Below are 21,277 nucleotides of genomic sequence, written 5' to 3' on the forward strand. Positions count from 1 at the left end.
GAGATCTGATGGTTTTATAAATGGGAGTTCCCCTGCACAAGTTCTCTTGCCTGCCACCATGTAAAACATGCCTTTGCTTCTCCTTTGCTTTCCACCATGATTGTGAAGCCTCCCCAACCATGTGGAATTGTGAGTTCATTAAACCTCTTTCCTTTATGACTTACCCAGTCTCAGGTATGTCTTTATTAGCAGCATAACAACAGACTAATACAACAGGCTAAGAAGGGAGTTACAGTATTGGCCAGGGTGATTGACCCAGACTATCAAGATGAAATCAGTCTACTACTCCAAAATGGAGGTAAGGGAAAGTAGGCGTGGAACATAGGAGATCCCTTGGGGTATCTCTTAGTATTGTCATGCCCTGTGATTAATGTCAGTGGGAAACTACAACAGCCCAATCCTGACAGGACTGCAAATGGCCCAGACACTTCAGGAATGAAGGTTTGGGTCACTCCACCGGGTAAGAAACCACGACTTGCTGAAGTTCTTGCTGAAGACAAAGAGAATAAGAGGTAGTGGAATAAGGTAGTCATCAATAGCAGCTTCAGCCATGTGACAAGTTGCAGAAGTGAGGACTGTAATTGTCATGAGTATTTCCTCCTTATTTTGCTGAGAACATGTTTGCACATATATACACTTGTACTAAGAAAATATATTCATTTTATTTCCTTTCTTTTTGCTTTATCATGTGATGTCAGATTTGTTTACTTCGTATCAACATTTAAGTGTTGTTAACTTTATGTAATAGCATTTGGGTTGGGGATTGGTGCACTTCCAGTTGTACAAAGGATAGCTGTACTGTGTTAGGTGTAATTATGGCCTTATTATTGTCCTTATTTGAAGATTATATATGATTTCAGGAGATATGGATGGGTTCAAGTTGACAAAATTGTGATGGTTAATACTGAGTGTCAACTTGATTGGATTAAAGGATGCAAAGTATTGTTACTGAATGTGTTTGCGAGGGTGTTGCCAAAGGAGATTAACATTGGAGTCAGTGGACTGGGAGAGGCAGACCCACCCTCAGCCTGGGTGGGCACCATCTTATCAGCTGCCGGTGTGAAAGCAGGCATGGAAAGAACAGACCTGCTGAGTCTTCTGGCCTCCATCTTTCTCCCGTGCTGGAGGCTTCCTGCCCTGGAACATCACAGTCCAAGTTCTTCAGCTTTTGAACACTTGGACTTACACCAGTGATTTGCCAGGGGCTCTGCGGCCTTCAGCCGCGGAGGACTGAAGGCTACATTATTGGCTTCCCTACTTTTGAGGTTTTGGGACTTGGACTGGCTTCCTGCTTGCACTTATTGTGGGACTTCATCTTATGATTGTGTAAGTCAATACTCCTTAATAAACTCCCCTTCATATATACATCTATCCTATTAGTTTTGTCCCTTTGGAGAATCCCGACTAATACAGTCTATTAAAATAATGATAAACATTGACAAATAACATTTACACCAATATTCTAAGGCACTTTGGTGACGGAATATCTATTAACATATTTTTTTCCTAAGAAATAGCAAAGCTTATAAAATAAGTACTTTTACCCCCAGATGGATAGGAAACTAGGCTTCAACTGGTGATTGTACCAGATAGTTAATAAACGGCAGAGCCAGAATTTGCCCTCGGGCTTGTTGATTTCAAAGCTAGTGCCTTTTAGCCACCATGCCGTTTGACTCTGTATTGTATCAGCCTAGCCGCCATCAGATACTGTGTATACACACATACATGAGCACACAACAGTCATGGAGGCAAAAGCAATTATATACAATTCTGAGACAAACTAGATGATATGATCCTTATAAGAAGAAAACGCAATTGAAGCCAAAGAATAGTTCAATTCCATCAAGAACCTACTGCTTGCTAGTGATAATGACTCTAGGTCAAGGTTGACATACATTTTAGATTTTTAAAATAATATTATGTATTTCCTCCCATAACAAAAATATAAGTTTTCCCAATAACCTGGCCAAGCTAGGAAAAGAAGACTAAAACTCATGTCTGACTTAAACTCTTAGCCTAATTAATGCCTTATTAGAAATGAACTGGGTCACTGTTCAGTCTGTGTCCTTTCTTCTGGAAAGCACATCTTCTTTGAGGGGACTGCTCCTTGCTCCTACCTCAGTTCTACATGCATTAGAGTTCACTGCACTTCTCAGATCACAGGCATGGGAGCTGGGGGAAAGAGAAGGTTTGCCCTGTGTGAGTCCAGTGGTGCTGGAAACTGGGACCCAGCTTGAGACAGAAGCTGTTCTACTACAGGAAAGAATAAAGCCAACACCTACAGAGAAGAGATGAGACGAAAAAGATCTCTGAGTGTTCCGGGAATATAGCCCTCCAGCAACTGGACCCAGTCCTTGTGGCATCAGAGTTTCCAGGCTCCTCTTTCAAGGCTTTTTGGGCAGTGTTCATTTGAATTCTGCAAGCTGGTAATCCTCCAGTATATCCCTTCTAGACAAACTTCAGATAGGTTTCTGTCTTTGGTCATTAAGATTCCTAACAAAAGGCCGGGCACGGTGGCTCAAGCCTGTAATCCCAGCACTTTGGGAGGCCGAGACGGGCGGATCACGAGGTCAGGAGATCGAGACCATCCTGGTTAACACAGTGAAACCCCGTCTCTACTAAAAAAATACAAAAAAACTAGCCGGGCGAGGTAGCGGGCGCCTGTAGTCCCGGCTACTCGGGAGGCTGAGGCAGGAGAATGGCGTAAACCCGGGAGACGGAGCTTGCAGTGAGCTGAGATCCGGCCACTGCACTCCAGCCTGGGCAACAGAGTGAGACTCCGTCTCAAAAAAAAAAAAAAAAAAAAAAGATTCCTAACAAATACAATCAATATTTCAAAAACAATACAAGGAGAAAGATTAATACTTTATTATTATTAAAATTTTGTTTGAAAGTCTTTGTACAGAATAACATAGTGTACTGCATAAAATATTTGAAATAGCTGAAGTTTACAAGTTTATAAAGATGAAACAATGAGATAATGATTACATTAAGTGGTTACATTAAGTCTCAGGGGAAATTGAATTTTTAATAGGAAAATACCCTATGTACAATGTTACTATTTAAATGAATTCTTTCTCATCTTAATGCTTAGTCTCGCCACAAACGAGAGGTAATCAAATTATTTCTAAAAGTAAATCAGAGCATTGTGGTGCTGAACAACATATGTATACATATATTAAAACGATTTATGAAAATTCATAGAAAATAAAAAATAGACTGTGAAACCAGTATTCTTCATAGATTTTGCAGATGATTTTAATCTGATTCATCACTGCTGAAGTAGGAGCTATCACAGTATTCAGCTGTATATAGAAATTTGTGAATGGTTGGGTTCATCTTCGGTATCCAGTGTCGGGGAATCAGGTATGTTGAAAGATTAAATAAGTCTACGAATACCTTGTACCTATCACTGGAAAAACACATACATGAAGATGTGTTACATTGGTTGACATGAAATATTTAAAATTTTCAATTAGAAAATTTATTTCTCTGATATTTTCCATAATTAATTAGTTTTCAATATTATACATCTCATGTTGTATATATCATATATTAAATTAGGTATTATGTAGTATTAGTATTGATTGCCTACTTTTTATTCCATTTTCAAAGTTTATGCCCATAGAACAGTATTATGTGTTTTAGAACAGGGTGTTTCATATTAAAACTGAGAGTCTTATTGCTGGCACCTTCATAAAGATAAGGATGTGTTCTCATTTCCTACTTCTGAAGGATGGTATGCAAGGTAATACATGTAACGCATACAGAATCTTAGATGCTCATTTGGAAATATTTCCAACTGAAAAGCTGCCAAATAACTGCCCTAAGGGTTTAATAGACTCATAATAAATGTCTATGAAGTAGTTTTAACACTAAAATTGCGTTTGTGTTGTTAGTCAACAATTTTAACTGTTACAGTTTTATGGAGGAAGAACATTTGCCTTTGAAGTCAAATAAATCTGGGTTCAAATTCTGGATCTGTCACCTACAATTCAAGGATCTGTGACAAGTTGTTTAAACTTCAATGCCCCAGTTTCTAACTCTGTAAAATGAAAACTTCAGTCCTTCCTTTTGGTCAGGTCTTTTTTTTTTTTTTTTTTTTTTTTAATACTTTAAGTTCTAGGGTACATATGCACAATGTGCAGGTTTGTTACATATGTATACATGTGCCATGTTGGTGTGCTGCACCCATTAACTCGTCATTTACATTAGGTATATTTTCTAATGCTATCCCTCCCCCCTCCACAATAGGACCCCGTGTGTGATATTCCCCTTCCTGTGTCCTAGTGATCTCATTGTTCAATTCCCACCTATGAGTGAGAACATGCGGTATTTGGTTTTCTGTTCTTGCGATAGTTTGCTGAGAATGATGGTTTCCAGCTGCATCCATGTCCCTACAAAGGACATGAGCTCATCCTTTTTTATGGTGGCATAGTATTCCATGGTGTATATGTGCCACAGTCTCTTAATCCAGTCTGTCACTGATGGACATTTGGGTCGATTCCAAGTCTTTGCTATTGTGAATAGTGCTGCAATAAACATACGTGTGCATGTATCTTTATAGCAGCATGACTTATAATCCTTTGGGTATATCCCCAGTAATGGGATGGCTGACAGTAACTGAAACAGCATGGTACTGGTACCAAAACAGAGATATAGACCAATGGAACAGAACAGAGCCCTCGGAAATAATACCACACATCTACAGCCATCTGATCTTTGACGAATCTGACAAAAATAAGAAATGGGGAAAGGATTCCCTATTTAATAAATGGTGCTGGGAAAATTGGCTAGCCATAAGTAGAAAGCTGAAACTGGATCCTTTCCTTTCTCCTTATACAAAAATTAATTCAAGATGGATTAGAGACTTAAATATTAGACCTAAAACCTTAAAATCCCTAGAAGGAAACCTAGGTAATACCATTCAGGACATAGGCATGGGCAAGGACTTCATGTCTAAAACACCAAAAGCAATGACAACAAAAGCCAAAATTGACAAATGGGATCTAATTAAACTAACGAGCTTCTGCACAGCAAAAGGTCAGGTCTTTTTAAAACTGAGGTAACAACACACTTGAGATGATGTTTGTGTTAATTATTCCCACCACCCACTGATGTGTGTGCTCATTTGGTATTGGCCGTTATTGATTGTTTTGTGCTTACAGAATTTATTTCTAGGGAAAGTGAAAATGTCTAAAAATGATGAAAATTTAAACCTGTTTATTTTAGAAACCAACCGATCTGATAATAACAGTAGGGATGAAATCAATGTACTGTAAAGATTTGGGGGGGGGGGGCTAAATGCAAATGTCTAATTTATTCTTGAATTGATTCTTCTTTTTCAAGGGACCATAGAAGTTTTTCAGTTTCTAGATGTATCCATTTGTCCATTTTTCTATGATATTTTGAATATCAAAATAAGAATGTACATCCCTTAGAAACCTCTCTAGCATATTTTAAATCCTTAATAAATGTTGATCTCTTTCCTTGTAAACACTTTTAAAAGGGCACTCTCTGGAGTAGATGGAAATACTTTTATAATATAGAGTCACATCAGAAAACAAGATACTACTTTAACTGTGTCGTTTATCTAGCCAGGAAGACATTTGTAGAATTAATGATAAATGTTTTCGTCTAGTCAAAACTTGAGCCACAATGAGTTGAAGATATTTCTGCCTGGATGTAAGCACTGTTAAACCCTTTGTTTCCTCACATATCATGCAGGCCTTGATACCATACCCCTTTTCATATAGGATCAAAGCAGTGAAGGTTCATAATTTAAGATTTTATAAAATTACTTCCAAAAGACCGAATTGAAATATTCTAACTACAAATGTGTTGTTAGTAGTTCAAACAGGAGCAAATAAAATGACTTTTTAAAGTTAATCAGTGTATAGACGGAGAAACAAATTGTTGGTGACTGCCACCAGGAAGAAAGGAGAATTTCCCCACCTACCTCACGGTTGAGCGCAGGTAGTGATAGCCTGAGGAACCACCGGTGCCAGCTTTGCTGCCCAGCATTCTGTGCACCATGCACACATGGTTATCTAGGCAAACACACAAATTTACTGCATGGATATTTTTCCACCATTAGTTCCACAGTGTTCTAACAATAAGGGGTTGGTAATGATTATTGCTTCTGAGAAAAGGCTGACAACTAACACTTGACCATATGGAAGGCTCATAAACGAGAGCCGGATGAGACTGTGAGGTTGCCTAGCGCTCCACTTGCTTCAGGCTACATGCATTTCACTCCGTCCTTCCTTACATTTAGCCCATGGACACAATAGAAGAGACCAGGGCCATAACATGACTCATGAGCCCATGCCACCTTTGCTTTTATGGCAAATTCCTTCATTTAAAAAAATTAAAAACCATTTAAATTAAAAATTTAAAACTGCATTGATATAATGGCAAATATATTACTCTTATATAATAAAACTTTCTTTGACCTAAAGTTTATTTTTTCCTTCAGATTTTAAGATAAAATATTTTCATGAGCCCCCAAAAGTATTGTGGGCCTTAGGTACTGTGCCTAGCGTGCGTATGGATCAGTTGGCCCTGGGAGAGAGTGATGGCCAAGGTGGTATGTATGAAAGAATGCACCCACTCACAAAGGAGGGGGGAAGAGAGAAAGTGGGCACGAGGGCACACAGAAGACCAAGATAAAGAGCACAGGAACAGCATGTTGGGAAGCAGCATGGGGTGAGCGGGAAGGACTTACATCTCCATTTGGTCATCAGTGAATCTATGTCCATAAGAGAAGTCAGCAACTGAAAAGGCACCTGGAACCTAGGCTCTTCCCTAAAGCAAAAAGAAGAAAAAGAAGAATATATTCAAGTAAATCGAGTGCGTTAGAAGGAGCATGAGTTTGACAATCAGTTGGCCCTGGAAACAAATGTCAGCTTTGCCTGTGAGGAGCTGTGACAGCTTTGGCTTATTCTCTCAGTCTCAGTTTCTTCGTCTCAAAGATGAAATACTACTACTCAACTTGCGGTGTTTGTTTGAAGTCTAGAAAATTCCATGTAATATACATGAAGTAATCACCCAGAGTCACACCTAACATTGGTTCTTATTAAAAGGAGACAGATGCACTATCACAGATTTTCCAGCCAAAAATAGTCAAACACTTTTAGGCAAAGATATTAAAGCACAAAAGGAAAAACCACTTTTTATTTCTTTTCATCTGTTTGGTTTTTTTGGGGTTTTTTTTTGTTTTTGTTTTGTTTTGTTTTTACATCTATTTCTTCAACTTTCTCAGTATATTTTCTACTTAGGACACATATGCCTGACTGGCATACATTTACTTGAGTTTAGGAAAAGAGTCAGAAGATTTTGTTTATGTTGCCATTTTGAAGAAAGACTTGAAAAGATTTTAAAAATTAAATACACAGAAGCATGACAGCCTGTCAAAATAGATATTTTTTACTAGTGTGATATTTATTGTTCTGAAATATTTAATTCATGAACCTTGAGGATGGGACCTTCATACAATAGAGTAGGAATGAGTCAACATTTAAGGAATACTTCAAACATTTTAGACCATGAAGGTAATTTTACTTGAAATTGCTGAATAAGTGGTACAGTTTGCAAGTTATTTTCACTTCATGCATTTTTTATTTTCTTAAACAGGAATAATCTTACAACATTGTTTAATGATAGAACACATTTTATGAGTGAGTCTCTGAGAGAGTAAACGTTGGCCATTTAGGACACTTAGTGTTACATAGTGCTTTGTAGAATTCAGTCAAAAAGGATATTTGATTAATTTGTGCAGTGTTTAACTCCATTTAACCCTGTTCAGGGAAAAAGTTATGCTATTATTATTTAAAAGAAAAAAAAGGGGGGCCATAAAACTTCATTACTAATTGTTTTCTAAGTTTTCTCCAAAAACTAAATTACTGCATTGAACTATGATTATAATTTTTAGGCTTTATACTGGATATGTTATCCGTATCCACCCCTCAATTTTAATGTCAGTCTCTCTTCTGATTTGTTTTACCTGTAAAAATATATCATCAATGCTCCCTGAAGTGCTCTGTAGGACAGCCGTCTTTCACCTGCAAAATATGTAGCAAATTTAAATTTATTAGGTAATTTAAGGTAATTTTATATTAATTCAGCATCATCATCTTAAAAAATTTAATGGATTACATGTGTTTAGAAATCAATATAAGTTTCATTTTACATTTTTTTATCCCTTAGGTTGAATTTACAAACATATCACTTAAAATACAATTTTAACATTGGATTTTTTAAAACAAACTAAAAATGTACATATTTTAAATTTTCAAAACCTTCATATAGCACGTTAAGAAAACCTGATTTTTCTAGAAAATACTTGACTTTCATAACAAAATTCATTTTCCAAGTAAAATAGTATGTCTTTCATTTCAAAAAGTAGAGATGCGTTATAAGCATCATTTCAAAGTAGTTTTCACTAATTCACTTGAAATTAGTTAACTTGTTTTTAATGAGCACAATTATGTAAAATCATATATGTGTCCTCTAATGAAATACTTTCTCCTTGCTTCAGGAAAACAAGATTTTGTTATTCCTTCACTGAGGTTTTTTTGTTTTTGTTTTTGTTTTTTGTTTTTTGTTGTTGTTGTTGTTTTAAGAAAACAGAAGCTAACAACCTTTAAGCTTATTAAACTTAATACCAATTTAATATGTTGCTATGTTTTGTACTTGTGTTATAAAAATTAATTTTTACTTTTATTCTGCCTATTTCCATAAAGGTTTAAGATTCTTTACAATACACCATGGAATATTATGCAGCCATAAAAAAGGATGAGTTTGCGTCCTTTGTAGGGACATGGACACAGCTGGAAACCATCATTCTTAGCAAACTATCACAAGAAGAGAAAACCAAACACCGCATGTTCTCACTCATAGGTGGGAACTGAACAATGACATCACTTGGTCTCGGGAAGGGGAACATCACACATCGGGGCCTATCATGGGTGGGGGGAAGGGGGGAGGGATTGCATTGGGAGTTATACCTGATATAAATGACGAATTGATGGGTGCTGACGAGTTGATGGGTGCAGCACACCAACATGGCACAAGTATACATATGTAACAAACCTGCACGTTATGCACATGTACCCTAGAACTTAAAGTATAATAATAATAATAATAATAAAAAGTTCTAAGTCAAAATGAACACAAAAGTTTAGAAATGAAAGTACTGATTTTATGGCTCAATAAGTTTCAGGAACTAATAGCTCAGTACCAATTGTGCGAAAAGTCTAAATGTAAGCATTTCCTGGTCTCCTGGTCAGTCAAGCAGATTTGTATGAAAGAGCTCACCCACACACAAAGGAGGGAGGAAGAGAGAAAGAGGGCAGGAACATTCCATGTAATTGGAATGTAAGAACATTCCAAGCCCAGAGAACACATAAAGAGACTCCTTGGTGATAAATCCAAATAACTAAACTTAGCTAATAAAAGAAAATTAGTATGGCTGGACCACACAAATATGAGATCATTGTAGACCACGTTAAAGATTTTGTTTTAATCTTAAAACAATGGGGTGACATCAATAGTTGTTCTCACAGTAGCTATTCCTTCCTTTTCTTACCTCTACCATAGTGTTTACTATTACAACGATTTGTCTTCATTTCTGTTCCTATTAGGCTGTGAACTATTTGAGAAACTATATGCAGTTGATCTTGATATCCCTTGTATCTGGCATAGACTATACACATTTTTTTTTCTAATGTTTTTGAAATAATCTGGGCATAGAAACCTGTTAAAATAGGTTTATCACTGAGAACATTTACTCCATTTTTGTTTCTATCAGTAGAATATCAATTTTCATTCTATTTCTCCCAAGTAAGGCTGATAGGCTTATAAAATGATGTTTTGATCTCATATTCACACATTTCAGGGAAAAGATTCATAAAATAAAAAATAAAAATGTCTACCTTTACTAAGGAGATGTTCATGACGTTTCTCATCAAATAAGGACAGTAGCACCTCTTTTTGCCTCTGAAATTCAGCCACCTGTTCCTCTTTTTCTTCAGACTCTTCCTTAGCCTTTAGGAAAAACATGGCATTAATAGTCCTGAGAGAGAATAAATAGAGTGATATTTTAGAAAACTTTGCTTATGAGGAAGAGACTTGTGGTTGCAGAAATGATGTACTTTTAATATTTACTGTATCATCTAATATTACTATTTGGAAATTATGTCTTATGAAAAGAAAAGGAATCTTCCACACACTCAGTGGCTCTATCCTTTCATTTAAGTTTAAATGATTTCTCAATATTAAATATTATCTTCACAAATATAATGAACAATGAAGCCAGATGGACAAAAGCAGAGATAACTATCAGCAGTTAATAATGACCTAATTTTAAACAAGAATTATTTAACACAAGAAGTAAGGTAACTTCACTTAGAAAAAGTTAAGAATTCCTAGTCAAAAGAACTATTAACTCTATTGAAATTCTATATTCAGTATTGACTTCTGTAAATACAGTTCCTTAGATATTTCTCACTCATGTTTTCTTCATTTTCTATCTATTGATTGGTTTAAGAAAATTCTTATTTTTTCTGCCTACAACACATATTCTGTTTATAAGCCAATTAATTGAGCTAGGGCAAATTATTTAACCCAATTATTTCCAATTCATCCAAACAAGCACCCTATGTAGTATTAACCTATATGTGTATTATTTCCAATTAATTATTTATTCAATACTTTTCATGCTAAGATGATAGAGATAAAATTGTGAGCAAAACTTGAAAGTTGTGATATTATACAGGAATTTTCTGGTAGGATTAAGACATTGAACAAATAATCACCCAGTCATTAAATTACAACCATAGACCATGCTATACAGAAGCAGTATTGGCATCATAACTTAAAGTAATAAGGAGTTTAGGAAAGACCTTCCTAAAGAAGTTTTCTTGATCTTGAACCAAGATCTTAAGAATCGGAAGGAGTTAGTTGGGGAAGAGCATTCTAAGTCCAGAGAAGAACACAAAAGAACTCCTTGGTGATAAATGCAAAGAACTAAACTTAGCTAATAAAGAAACTCAGTATGGCTTGACCACATGAATGTGAGATCATAAAGGCCTTATAGACCAGGTTAAAGTTTTTATCTCAATTCTAAAACAATGAGGCAACATCAAAAGGCTTTACACAAGAGGAAGATGTGATCAGATTTGCCTTCTGAAAAGATTATTCAGACTGCAATGTGGAGACTAAAGTGGAATAAAAGCATACTGGGAAGGTGGGGGAGAACAGTTCGGAGATTATTATAGTCCAGGTGAAAAACGATGGCAGGTTGCACTTGAGTGGTAGTGGTAGATTAAAGGATGATATCTGAGAACTAAATAGGTAACATCGGTAGGACTTGATGATAGCTTGAAGAAGTGGTGAAACAAGAGGGCGGAGCCAAGGATCACTGATTGATAGGAGTCTGACGACAGCCTAGATGAATTATAGGAGAAAAAATTCTTTAATGCAGAGAAGATAATGTTGGTACAAGAGTGGATGGAAGGGGTAATGTTCAAGTTTGGTTTTATTGGTGTGTTTTTGAGAGGACCAGGAGGAAATATCAAGTAAGGTATTATATACATGTTCTGAAATATAAGGGGATATATAAACCAGAGATAAATGTTTGAGAATTATGTTGGCTAAGTAGATATTGAAGCAGTGGGTATAAATGACACCATCTAATGAAAGAGTATAGAGATAGTACAGAAAGGATCTAAGCCAATGGACTACAAAACTCTATCATTTATTGGTCTAAGAGAGAAATAAAAGCAAGTAAAAGAGATAGAGAAATAAGGGCCAGAGAATTAGAAGCAAACATAATGGTATGTACTAAATCCAAGAGAAAAGAATGTTCAAGAAAGAATAAGTCGTAGTCATTAGTATTGAATGTTTCTGCGAGGTCAACTAAGTTAAGACTAAAAATGTACATGAAGACCACATGAGAATGACGGCACAGGAAGACAGCTTGAAGTAAGCTGAGGATTAGATGAGAGATAAATAATTATTCTGACTTCTGTTCTCAATGATTTACAAGTATTTATTTAATTTCCTGTCATAATAATCTTATGAGTTAGATATTCTTATTTTTCTATTTTGCCAATGCTGAAAGAGAGGCAAAGAGAGGTGCAGTCACTTGTTCTCTCTCACATAGTTGTTTAAGAAGTGGAAGCGGAACTGGAACCCAAGCAGCGTGACTTCAAAGTATATGCTTTCAGCACTACCTGATGCAACCTCTCAAGATGTAGAATTTAAACAACTCTTCCAGGAAATTTAGTCATGCAAAGAGGATGAGCGACCTGAAAGATCAGGGCAATGAGAAATCAACAGTATCTTTTAAGTAGGAGAAAACTGACATTGTCTGAGAGCTGCCAGAAATATATACAAGAGCAGTAAATATACAATAGCAAAAGCAAAGCTACAGGGCTAAACAGATTTGGTTCATTGATTCACTGTGGGCCTAGTTCTGTCTAGAATTGGTCCTAATATAGAATTTTCAATAGAAATGAAAAAATAATATTAATCTCAGCTACTTATCATAGATAAAATTCTCCCTTGCAATGAAGGTCTTATTTTAGTATAATATTTATTGCACATAAAGAAAATGAAATCAATCATGTAATGTAGTCCAAGAAAATATATTCATGAAAGAAAAAAATATGAGAAAAATGAAAGGTTAAGAGAAAAGTAAAAATAATTAACTTTTGAATATTTCTGTATTAAATTTATATTAACTCATGTCCTCTAAATACCTGAATACTTATGAATTCCTCTTCCAGACCTCTGGTGATATTTTTTTCGAGCTTTCCCCAGAAGTTAAATCCATGTGGCTCTAAACCTGGGGTTCTTTCCAGCCATGCCTTGAATAAACATTATTTTTTAGGTGAGTACATGGTAAAATTGAAATTACGTAAAATGCATTGTAACTGACATGTATAAACTTGAAACAAGAAATCTTCATGGTTTCCAGAAATGTATGCTACAAGTTTTATTTGTAAATGTTTTTTATTTCTCTTCATTTTTTTCACTTATGAAATAATTAATATATTCAGTTTCCTTAATTTTATGGCAACCATTAATAATGTTTACTCTTTATTTCTTAAGAAATATGTGATTACAAAAATTCCAATTGTCTTCTAGAAATCTATACACATATCTAAACATGTTCTATCTAAACATATTTAAAGAGTATATTCTTAATAATTATTTTACTGATATCTTCTGGTTTATTCTCAAGTTACTTTATGTCTTAGGAGCTGAAGAAATGATGATGTGCATAAGATACGATCTCCTCTAAATTCATGAGAACTTTGAAATTAACCTTCCATGCAATTACTTTGAGATTTTAAAATATTTTTAAATCTAGAAATAAAACTAAATTCATGTACCTCTATGAGTGCTCATTTAACCCATACTTATTACAATTCTGAAAATAGCTTTGTAATTCTTTTTCTCCCTATTCTTATATGCCATTATTTGACATTATATATAATGCATTAACCTAAATCCGCATTTACATTACCCAGAGGATTAATGAGCAGAGAGTATAATTCAACACAAGAAAAGTTGATTTGCAGAAGAAAAGGCTTTGCAATGGAAACCAAGACAATGCAATCTTTGTTTAGTAATTTATTTTTGAAGAAAAAATTAATAATTCCTAAAGGCTACTTGTAGACCTTTAGGGAATTTGGATACGAAGGGAACATTTTCTGAGGTGTATATTCTTAGTAACTTAATTCAGCTAAGAAAAATACTAAATAACCGAAAATTTTCAATTACAGAATATTTTAAAACAATAAAGCTCACTAAATAATCACACTCAGTCTAAAAATCAGCTAATTGTTACTTAGTAGGGATATTTAAGGAATTGTGTTATTGAGATGACAAGGTTATTAAATATTAACATACAATTGATTACATAAGTATTTCTGACGTTCTCAGCAGGGTTCTTGACATTTTCAATATTTTAGTAACATGAATTTATAAATTCATGTATTTTTATGAATTCTTTCTATCCTTATTTCCACTGAATGTAACTCAATTTTGATGAGTTTTAAAAATTCTGTTTAGCAAAAGCTAAATTAAGAAGATGTATTGAGTTAAACTTTAGAAATTGTATGAATCCATACCTCCACTAATTCCAGAAGTGTCTTTTCCTGCTCAGACTTAAGTAGCAGTTCATTATCTTCTCCTTTGAAGTTATCACGATAATGTTTTCTGTTATAAGGGACTCTCATGTTCTGAAGAACACCTATCTTGTTTTCTAATAGTCGGAATTGCAAACTCTGGAAGCCTGATGCTGGAGATAAGTACTCTCTTTGAGATTAAATGGGGGAAGGAAAGGCAAGGGAAGGGAAAGAGATGATAGAAGAATAGCAGAGAAGAGGGGAGGGGAGGGGAGGGGGGGGGGGGGGGGGGGGGGGGGGGAGGGGAGGAAAGGAAAGGAAGGGTTCACATTATCAATCACCATAATGGTTTCTTCTATTGTAAGAGGTTGTCAGTTTTGCTCTCTTGGATATCAAGAGCAGATACACACAACTGTCTAGAGTTAGACCTGTGATTTGACTCATTGAATTCAGAAAAATGAGCTACTTAAACATTATTGGATATCAAAAATGTTATTACTCCCACTCCCCATATTACATCCTTGTGAATGTCTTTCATTTCGCTGCTGCTAAGACTTTAACGTTTTAAATTCACCACAAATTCTACTTTTCCTTTGTCAGACATGTTCAGTACATTGCTTGTTACATCCTGCACCCAATGGGAGATTTTTAAACTTATTTCTTCTTATATTTTGGTAAGAAAAAAGTTATCTATATGATATTGCCTTGAAATGTACAGGTAAAATTTATGGTTTAATCCATAACTTCTACTTTGATTGACATGCTTCTGTATATATCGCTCCTGTTTTGAGTTTTTATATTTTTTAAATTTAATTACATGTATTTTATTAACTCTTTTAGTCAATGTGCTAAGTTGTCTAAAATTCTTTTTGGAGAAAAACAGGACACACAGTGATGAATTTAAATTAATTGATCATATTTGCTTACATGTAAAAATTAATAATAAAATATTTTTAATAACTTCTCAGATGCTTTGTGATTGATGACCCCTAAGTCCATATAGTGACAAAGTGTTAGTAAGACAGGCTCCTTATGGCACACAACACACACATGCTCCTTTTACCCACCACAATGAGAAAGTAAACTCCATCACATTTTTTAAAACGTCAAAGGTGTGCACCTGAAGTCATTGAAATCTAATGCTGTCATCGTCTCGAGAATGGAAAACTGCTGCACCAGCAGTTTCAGGATCACTGACACCCGGTGCATCCGAGAAACAACCTTAAGCATGTTCCTTTCATCTCTGACCTGATGGTTAAGAAATGAAACACTGAGTTAGCAATGCTGACCTCTAGAAAATACAAAATAGACAATGGCACTGCATTCCCATTAGTTTTATCTCTAATTTTGTTTTAAAGGGAAACTTTGAAACTAAAATTTGCCAAGAGTATATGTTGAACTAATAACAGTTCTGAATTGTGTGCAAGGAATTTCTGCAAAATAAGAAGTTTTTTCTTTCTTTGACAATAGAAAATTATATAGAAGCAAGGTAGAAGTAAATTCTAGAATACAACCCCCCATTGATTTCAAAACAAGTTTCTCTTTTAGTTTTGTTTCAAAGGAGAGAGGTCAAGATAACACAGGAACTTCTGGGTGAGGATTAAACAACATGTGGATCAATCTACTCTTTACTGAGGGCCAAAGTTGCCACTGACATAAATGGGAAGTGGATCCACACAGGCAGGAAGAGTCCCATCTGTATGTATGTGCTCTTTCTCCTAGCCCTTCCTGGAGCAGGGGCTCAGAGGTAGAGGACCCAAGGAAGGATCCTCAGAGCCATGGCAAGAGGAAGCAGGGTGGGCGATGGAGAAGTGCAGCTCAAACTCCTGCCATCACTGGAAGCTTTCCCTCCTCTCCTCTCACTCTTTGTCCTCCTGTCCTTTTCTTCCCCATTCCACCATTCCTTTTCCCCCCTTTTCTTCCTCTTTTTCTTCCTCCCACCACTCTTTCTCTACTGCTTCCTTCTCTTCCTTTATCACTTTCTTTATTATTGCTCCCATCTTCCTGCAGCTAATATTTAGTAGAAATACAACTCTAACACCTGTTAATTAAAGGATCCCCATTAGTTTGGTAATCCACCATTTATAACATCTTTGTGTGTGGAAATGAGTTCTAAACAAGGGACTTGAAACTGAAATTTGAAAGGAACCTTAAAGTCACATGTAATTTCGCAGTGGCAATGGGAAAATATGACTGAACTCCTCATTCATTCAGAAAATGTCTTTTTGTTTTATCATTAAACATTAAGACCACCATTTGGTGTTAATGTTTTTCTCTCATTAATACTTTCCATATCTTCCAAAAATATATCTGAAACCAATATTGTGACATAAGAACTTACATGGCCATTCTGAAAGATCTCTCGAACAGAATCCAATTCCCAGAGGATTTGCTTAAACCAGAGTTCGTAAGCTGTAATAAGGAAATCATTGTCAATTGGAAAGTTATGGGAGCCTTTTTGGCCATTATTATATGAAAAATATGTTTAACATATTGAAAGAGAAATTAAAATATTACCTTAAAAGCAATACATGTAAATATAGTCCCATTGTACGCCAGCAATAAATGTTAAAGTTGTAATAGCCTCCTTTTATTAAATGTTTTAATATGCTAGGCATGTTACCTAATGCTTCATATTCATTATTATTACACTAATTCCTCTCAACAAATGCGTTTTTAGGTCTTTGAGGATATAGCACCTAACCTAATTCTAGCTTCCTCTATGGAAGCTGGAAGTATGTGAGGAAGCAGAAGTAATAATTAACTTCAACCACAAACTGAGAAATTAATATTTCCTAACCTAAATGAAAGACTGTAGGATTTTAAGAACTTGAAAATACAAAGCTAAGTTACTTAAAATGCAGCATTTTGTCTGTTTGTTTTATTTGTGAAAATCCTAGCAACTCATAGAATTAGCACATATGGGAAAGCAGCCGGACGTTTGCGGTGAAAGGAAAATGACAAAGCTTCATATTACTGTGACAGCTAATTCCCAGGGGCAACTTTGTTGCAGTTGAGTCCACATTATCCAGCAGATCATCTTTCAGAATTTCCATGAGTCTAAGGTTTATTTGTTTAAACCTGAATTCTGCCAAAGCTTTTCTGTTGAAGGATTAAGTTTGGGGTTGTCAAACAATTAACACTGACGTTAAAGAAAAGTGATAGAGTAGGCCGGGCGCGGTGGCTCAAGCCTGTAATCCCAGCACTTTGGGAGTCTGAGGCAAGCGGATCACGAGGTCAGGAGATGGAGACTATCCTGGCTAACACGGTGAAACCACGTCTCCACTAAAAACAGAAAAAATTAGCGGGGAGTGGTGGTGGGCCCCTGTAGTCCCAGCTACTCGGGAGGTTGAGGCAGGAGAATGGCGTGAACCCGGGAGGCAGAGCTTGCAGTGAGCTGAGAACGCACCACTGCACTCCAGCCTGGGCAACAGAGCAGACTCCATCTCAAAAAAAGAAAAAAAAAAAGCAAAAGTGATATATTAATGACATTTTGGAAGAAGCATAGTTGGAATCAATCTATCTGAGGTTACTGGTTGTGTCAATTGGGGCAAAACCATTTTCTTTAACTTCAGTTGACTCATTTGTAAAATAATCAGTTACCCACCTGCAATTGGAAACCTATGATTCAAAACCCTAAGACTTATAGCAGTATGATAGATAGACATGGATAGACATTTTGACTCCTTTGTGTTATTAGATGATTCATAGCAAATATAAATGGTTCTCCCCATTGGCTTATCCTTCCCATAATATTCTATGCCACTGGAAACTAAGGACTCACTCATATTCATCCATTTTTCTTCAGTACCTAGCACAGTGTCAGGCACAAAGTAAATATCTGGTGATTGTTTTATGACTAAATTAAATAGACAATGTAATAATTAGATGAGCATTGGAAGTCCATAATCTTAGAGGTCTGCAGTGCCTCCTATTTGGTTCTATCGTATGGATAAAGGCAATGTTTCCATACTAATTAAGAGAATTAAATTATAAGTCTAAGTTATGTTTAAGGATACTTCGGAGGAACTAAATTTTATATTTGAGCAAAGAACAATCAAATATTTATTGATCAGTTTATGTGTATCTTTTTTAACCCTAGGTAACCACTGCCTAAATATTATAACTAAAGAATAGAAGAAAAGTGTTTTAATAAAATAATGATAACTACTATTTGTTGCATGTTTATTATGTGCTATACCTCGGGCTAAGTGCTTAATGCACATTATCTCATTCATCTTCAAAAGAACTCTGTAAGTGAGAGCATCAGATTTACCATTACAGATGGTAAAATGGAGGTCCTGAGATCTAAGCAACTGACCAGAGTCACACAATTTATAACAATAGAATTAATTGAGGTTCTAAACAATTTTTAATTCCTAATTTATGCTCCTATACCATTATTCTTCTATTGATATTGCCTTGGTATAAGCCACCAATAAAAGTATAAACATAAAAACAGGAGAACTGACACATTAAGCCAATTATAACTTTTAATTTATTTACTAGAAAGACTTTGTTAATTTAGTCAATCACTTTGGAAAGCACCCATTTGCAGAAAGGACACAAAGAATCGGTAAGGCAAGGAAACATGTCCAGATGTGGGGCATTGGCAGGCAACAGTGATTGGGCTCCAGTCATTCAGAGGTCAGTGTAGTGGCACTGAAAAGCTTAGAATAAATGTTACTAATATTTTGGGGTCACAGACCTCTTTAAGATAATATTCATGAAAATTTGCACATAATTTCGGAGCTCAGGAACCTTCTAAACTTCTGAAGTCATGAAAACATAGGCTAAAAAAAGCCCACTGCCCAGAAATTATTATAGAAAACTGGAAAAGATAAACATACATTTTTGGACAAAATTCATATTTTTGTTTATTACCAGATTTGTATAAGATTATGTCAACCCAGCATAAGTTTCAATGACCTTGAAAATAGTTTCTTAGTGTTCTGGAGTGAGAAACAGTAACACCTTCACTTGCGAATTCTTTGTGAAATTCCAAGAGGCAGAAAGTCCCCTTGGAGTTCAGAACAAAGCTAAAGTCTTACTTTGCCTCTTAGCAGTGGAGTAACATAAAGAAGACTATTTAAATCCTTATATAAGTCCTATGAGAATTTATCTGGCAGCAAAATATTCTCAAACATTTCTAACAGAGGTGATTCCATGATCTTTCATCATTTTGTAGTTTAAAAATTGTAGCTTTGCTTGTTATCAATGAGAAATGCCTGTGGGATAGTTATTGTCCAAAACCTTTGTGCAACTTACCTTGATGAGTTATGATAAAAAGATGTTCATCATGGATTTTATTTCCTTTTATTTCACTTTGCAGTTCTTGTGCATTCAAAACTTTTTCCAACTTGAAATGAAAAATAAAAAGCAAGTCTGAAATTGCGGAAGTTGGTTTTTATCAACTTTAGTAAGAAGTAGAATATGATAATGAAAAATGCTCCTCGAAACCCAAAATTCTCAGAAACCAGTCTATTTTCTTTTAAACAATGGGTGAATCTCCTTATAAAGAGTGAATTGAATTTGTGATTTTTATTCTTCTCAGAAAATTTCTATTTTGTAAGATTTTATCATAATAAATCCTATTAAGCTCTTTAAGACGTCATATCCCTTTTCATGAAATGAATATGATGAAAGCTTGAAAACTTGCTGAGCTGACTATGCATTTGGCATTCTTTTATTCCCCTAAAGAGCCTATTCTAAGAATATTTTAACGTCCTTTATCAGTTCATCCTTAGAAACTCACCGATGAAGACATCAAGGACTCTAATCGTTTTGCCTCTTAAAAAAAAAGAAAAGAAAAAAATATAGAAGACAAACAGGCTGAAACTTGGCCCAGACTAATCTCCCAATACCTCATTCGTTAACATCCGTCTTTACGTGTTAATGATTTCAAGAAAATTCTCTGTGTGCCTTTAATATTCCTACTTTATGATAAGAGATTTAAAGGATAATTTTTTAAAGATGCATTTGCGGTTATCTAGGCTGACATTTATTAACCATGTCTTATTTATACAAGTTGCACAATGCCTGCGAATTATCCACAGTGTATCTTATCATGTATCCACCTCTGCCCAGATTCTGAACTCTCTGCTTTTACTTCCACTGGAGAGATGAATTTTCTGCTATAAGTCTCTTGAATTATTCTAACAAAAGTTGAAAACGTAAAAATATCCTTAGGTCCAGAAAACAAACGATGACTGAGAAAAAAAATCCAAGAAACAAAATCTTAAAAAGTCACTTTGCAGAATTGAGTGCCTAGCAATGGACACCAAACCCTGTAAGGACCCTGCCACTTACATGCAGGTAGTTTCCATAGATAAGACCTCCTTTCCTGGCTCTATTCACACCAGTTTGTGATTTGTCTTCTTCACTGCCTTCTATAGGGAGTTTTTTAAAAGCATATCTGCAAATTTAATAAATCAAGAGAGAAAAATAGTGCGTTAAAAAACACAGTTAATGATATGGGTGATTAAAATTGTAATTGCAAATTTTCTTTAGAGTTGATTGTTAGACAAAGGAATAAAGGTGACAGTTTTCAATGCTCCTTAAATTCAGGAATCAAAAGTCTCACACTTGATACTTCTAAAAGCCTAAACCCACTTAGAATAAAGGCAAATACTCACCCAAAGTTGTTTCCTAAAAATGGGCACCCACTCATGGTGAAAAGGCCCTGCCTGAGAAGCACGGAGGTTTGACTCTAGACAGATGCTATCATTGACCTTCCCAGATGTTCTCCAGCTGCCTTTTATGTATCCTGCTTACCCTGCACCATCCAATCAGCATGCTTCTTGTACTCTTAGCTAACTCTCATTTCCACTGGTACAGAACAGAACCTCTGTAAACTTTAGAGTGGATTTATGTTGGGCACAGTTCATTCGCTAAGAGTCAGTGATCTGCCAAATTGAGTCGTATGACTTGCCAAGTTCTGCTTTTATATTCAAAGTAACAAACATCCAATGAATCAACAGAGGCCAAGTTAAAAAAATTACATTTATTCAATCCCAAGAAAACATTTGGCATAGTGTTAGGATACATAAGACGAAAAGCTTGTAAAAAACAAATATGTATTCTCTCACATTTAAATATTCTTACAGCTTCTAGACCAAAAACTGAAATTTAACACCTCT

General features: G+C 35.4%; 1 protein-coding gene across 1 annotated transcript; it reads right to left on the minus strand.

Moving 5' to 3' along the window:
• Positions 1 to 2,852: 2,852 nt before the first annotated feature.
• TDO2 (tryptophan 2,3-dioxygenase) lies at positions 2,853 to 20,872 on the minus strand. Its single transcript, XM_023228133.2, has 12 exons — positions 20,774 to 20,872; positions 20,448 to 20,553; positions 19,407 to 19,497; positions 16,480 to 16,550; positions 15,259 to 15,386; positions 14,142 to 14,328; positions 12,765 to 12,872; positions 9,936 to 10,047; positions 8,006 to 8,063; positions 6,728 to 6,807; positions 5,960 to 6,050; positions 2,853 to 3,412 (listed from the first exon to the last, which is right to left on the minus strand). Exons 1-12 carry the CDS (start codon positions 20,806 to 20,808, stop codon positions 3,259 to 3,261), a joined length of 1,221 nt encoding a protein of 406 aa, XP_023083901.1. The 5' UTR covers positions 20,809 to 20,872; the 3' UTR covers positions 2,853 to 3,258.
• Between the last annotated feature and the right edge of the window lie 405 nt (positions 20,873 to 21,277).

Source organism: Piliocolobus tephrosceles, chromosome 3 (assembly GCF_002776525.5).
Source record: "Piliocolobus tephrosceles isolate RC106 chromosome 3, ASM277652v3, whole genome shotgun sequence".
NCBI classification, from domain to species: domain Eukaryota; kingdom Metazoa; phylum Chordata; class Mammalia; order Primates; family Cercopithecidae; genus Piliocolobus; species Piliocolobus tephrosceles.

What these genes read in the sequence shown, in the direction of transcription:
- TDO2 (XM_023228133.2), bottom strand. Translation starts at nt 20,808, where the DNA reads ATGAGTGGGTGCCCATTTTTAGGAAACAACTTTGG. An exon ending in ACTGATGACCAAATGGAGAT is followed by an intron (nt 6,051 to 6,727) that starts GTAAGTCCTTCC and finishes GTGTTTGCCTAG; the next exon opens with ATAACCATGTGTGCATGGTG. An exon ending in TACCTGCGCTCAACCGTGAG is followed by an intron (nt 3,413 to 5,959) that starts GTAGGTGGGGAA and finishes GTGTTTTTCCAG; the next exon opens with TGATAGGTACAAGGTATTCG.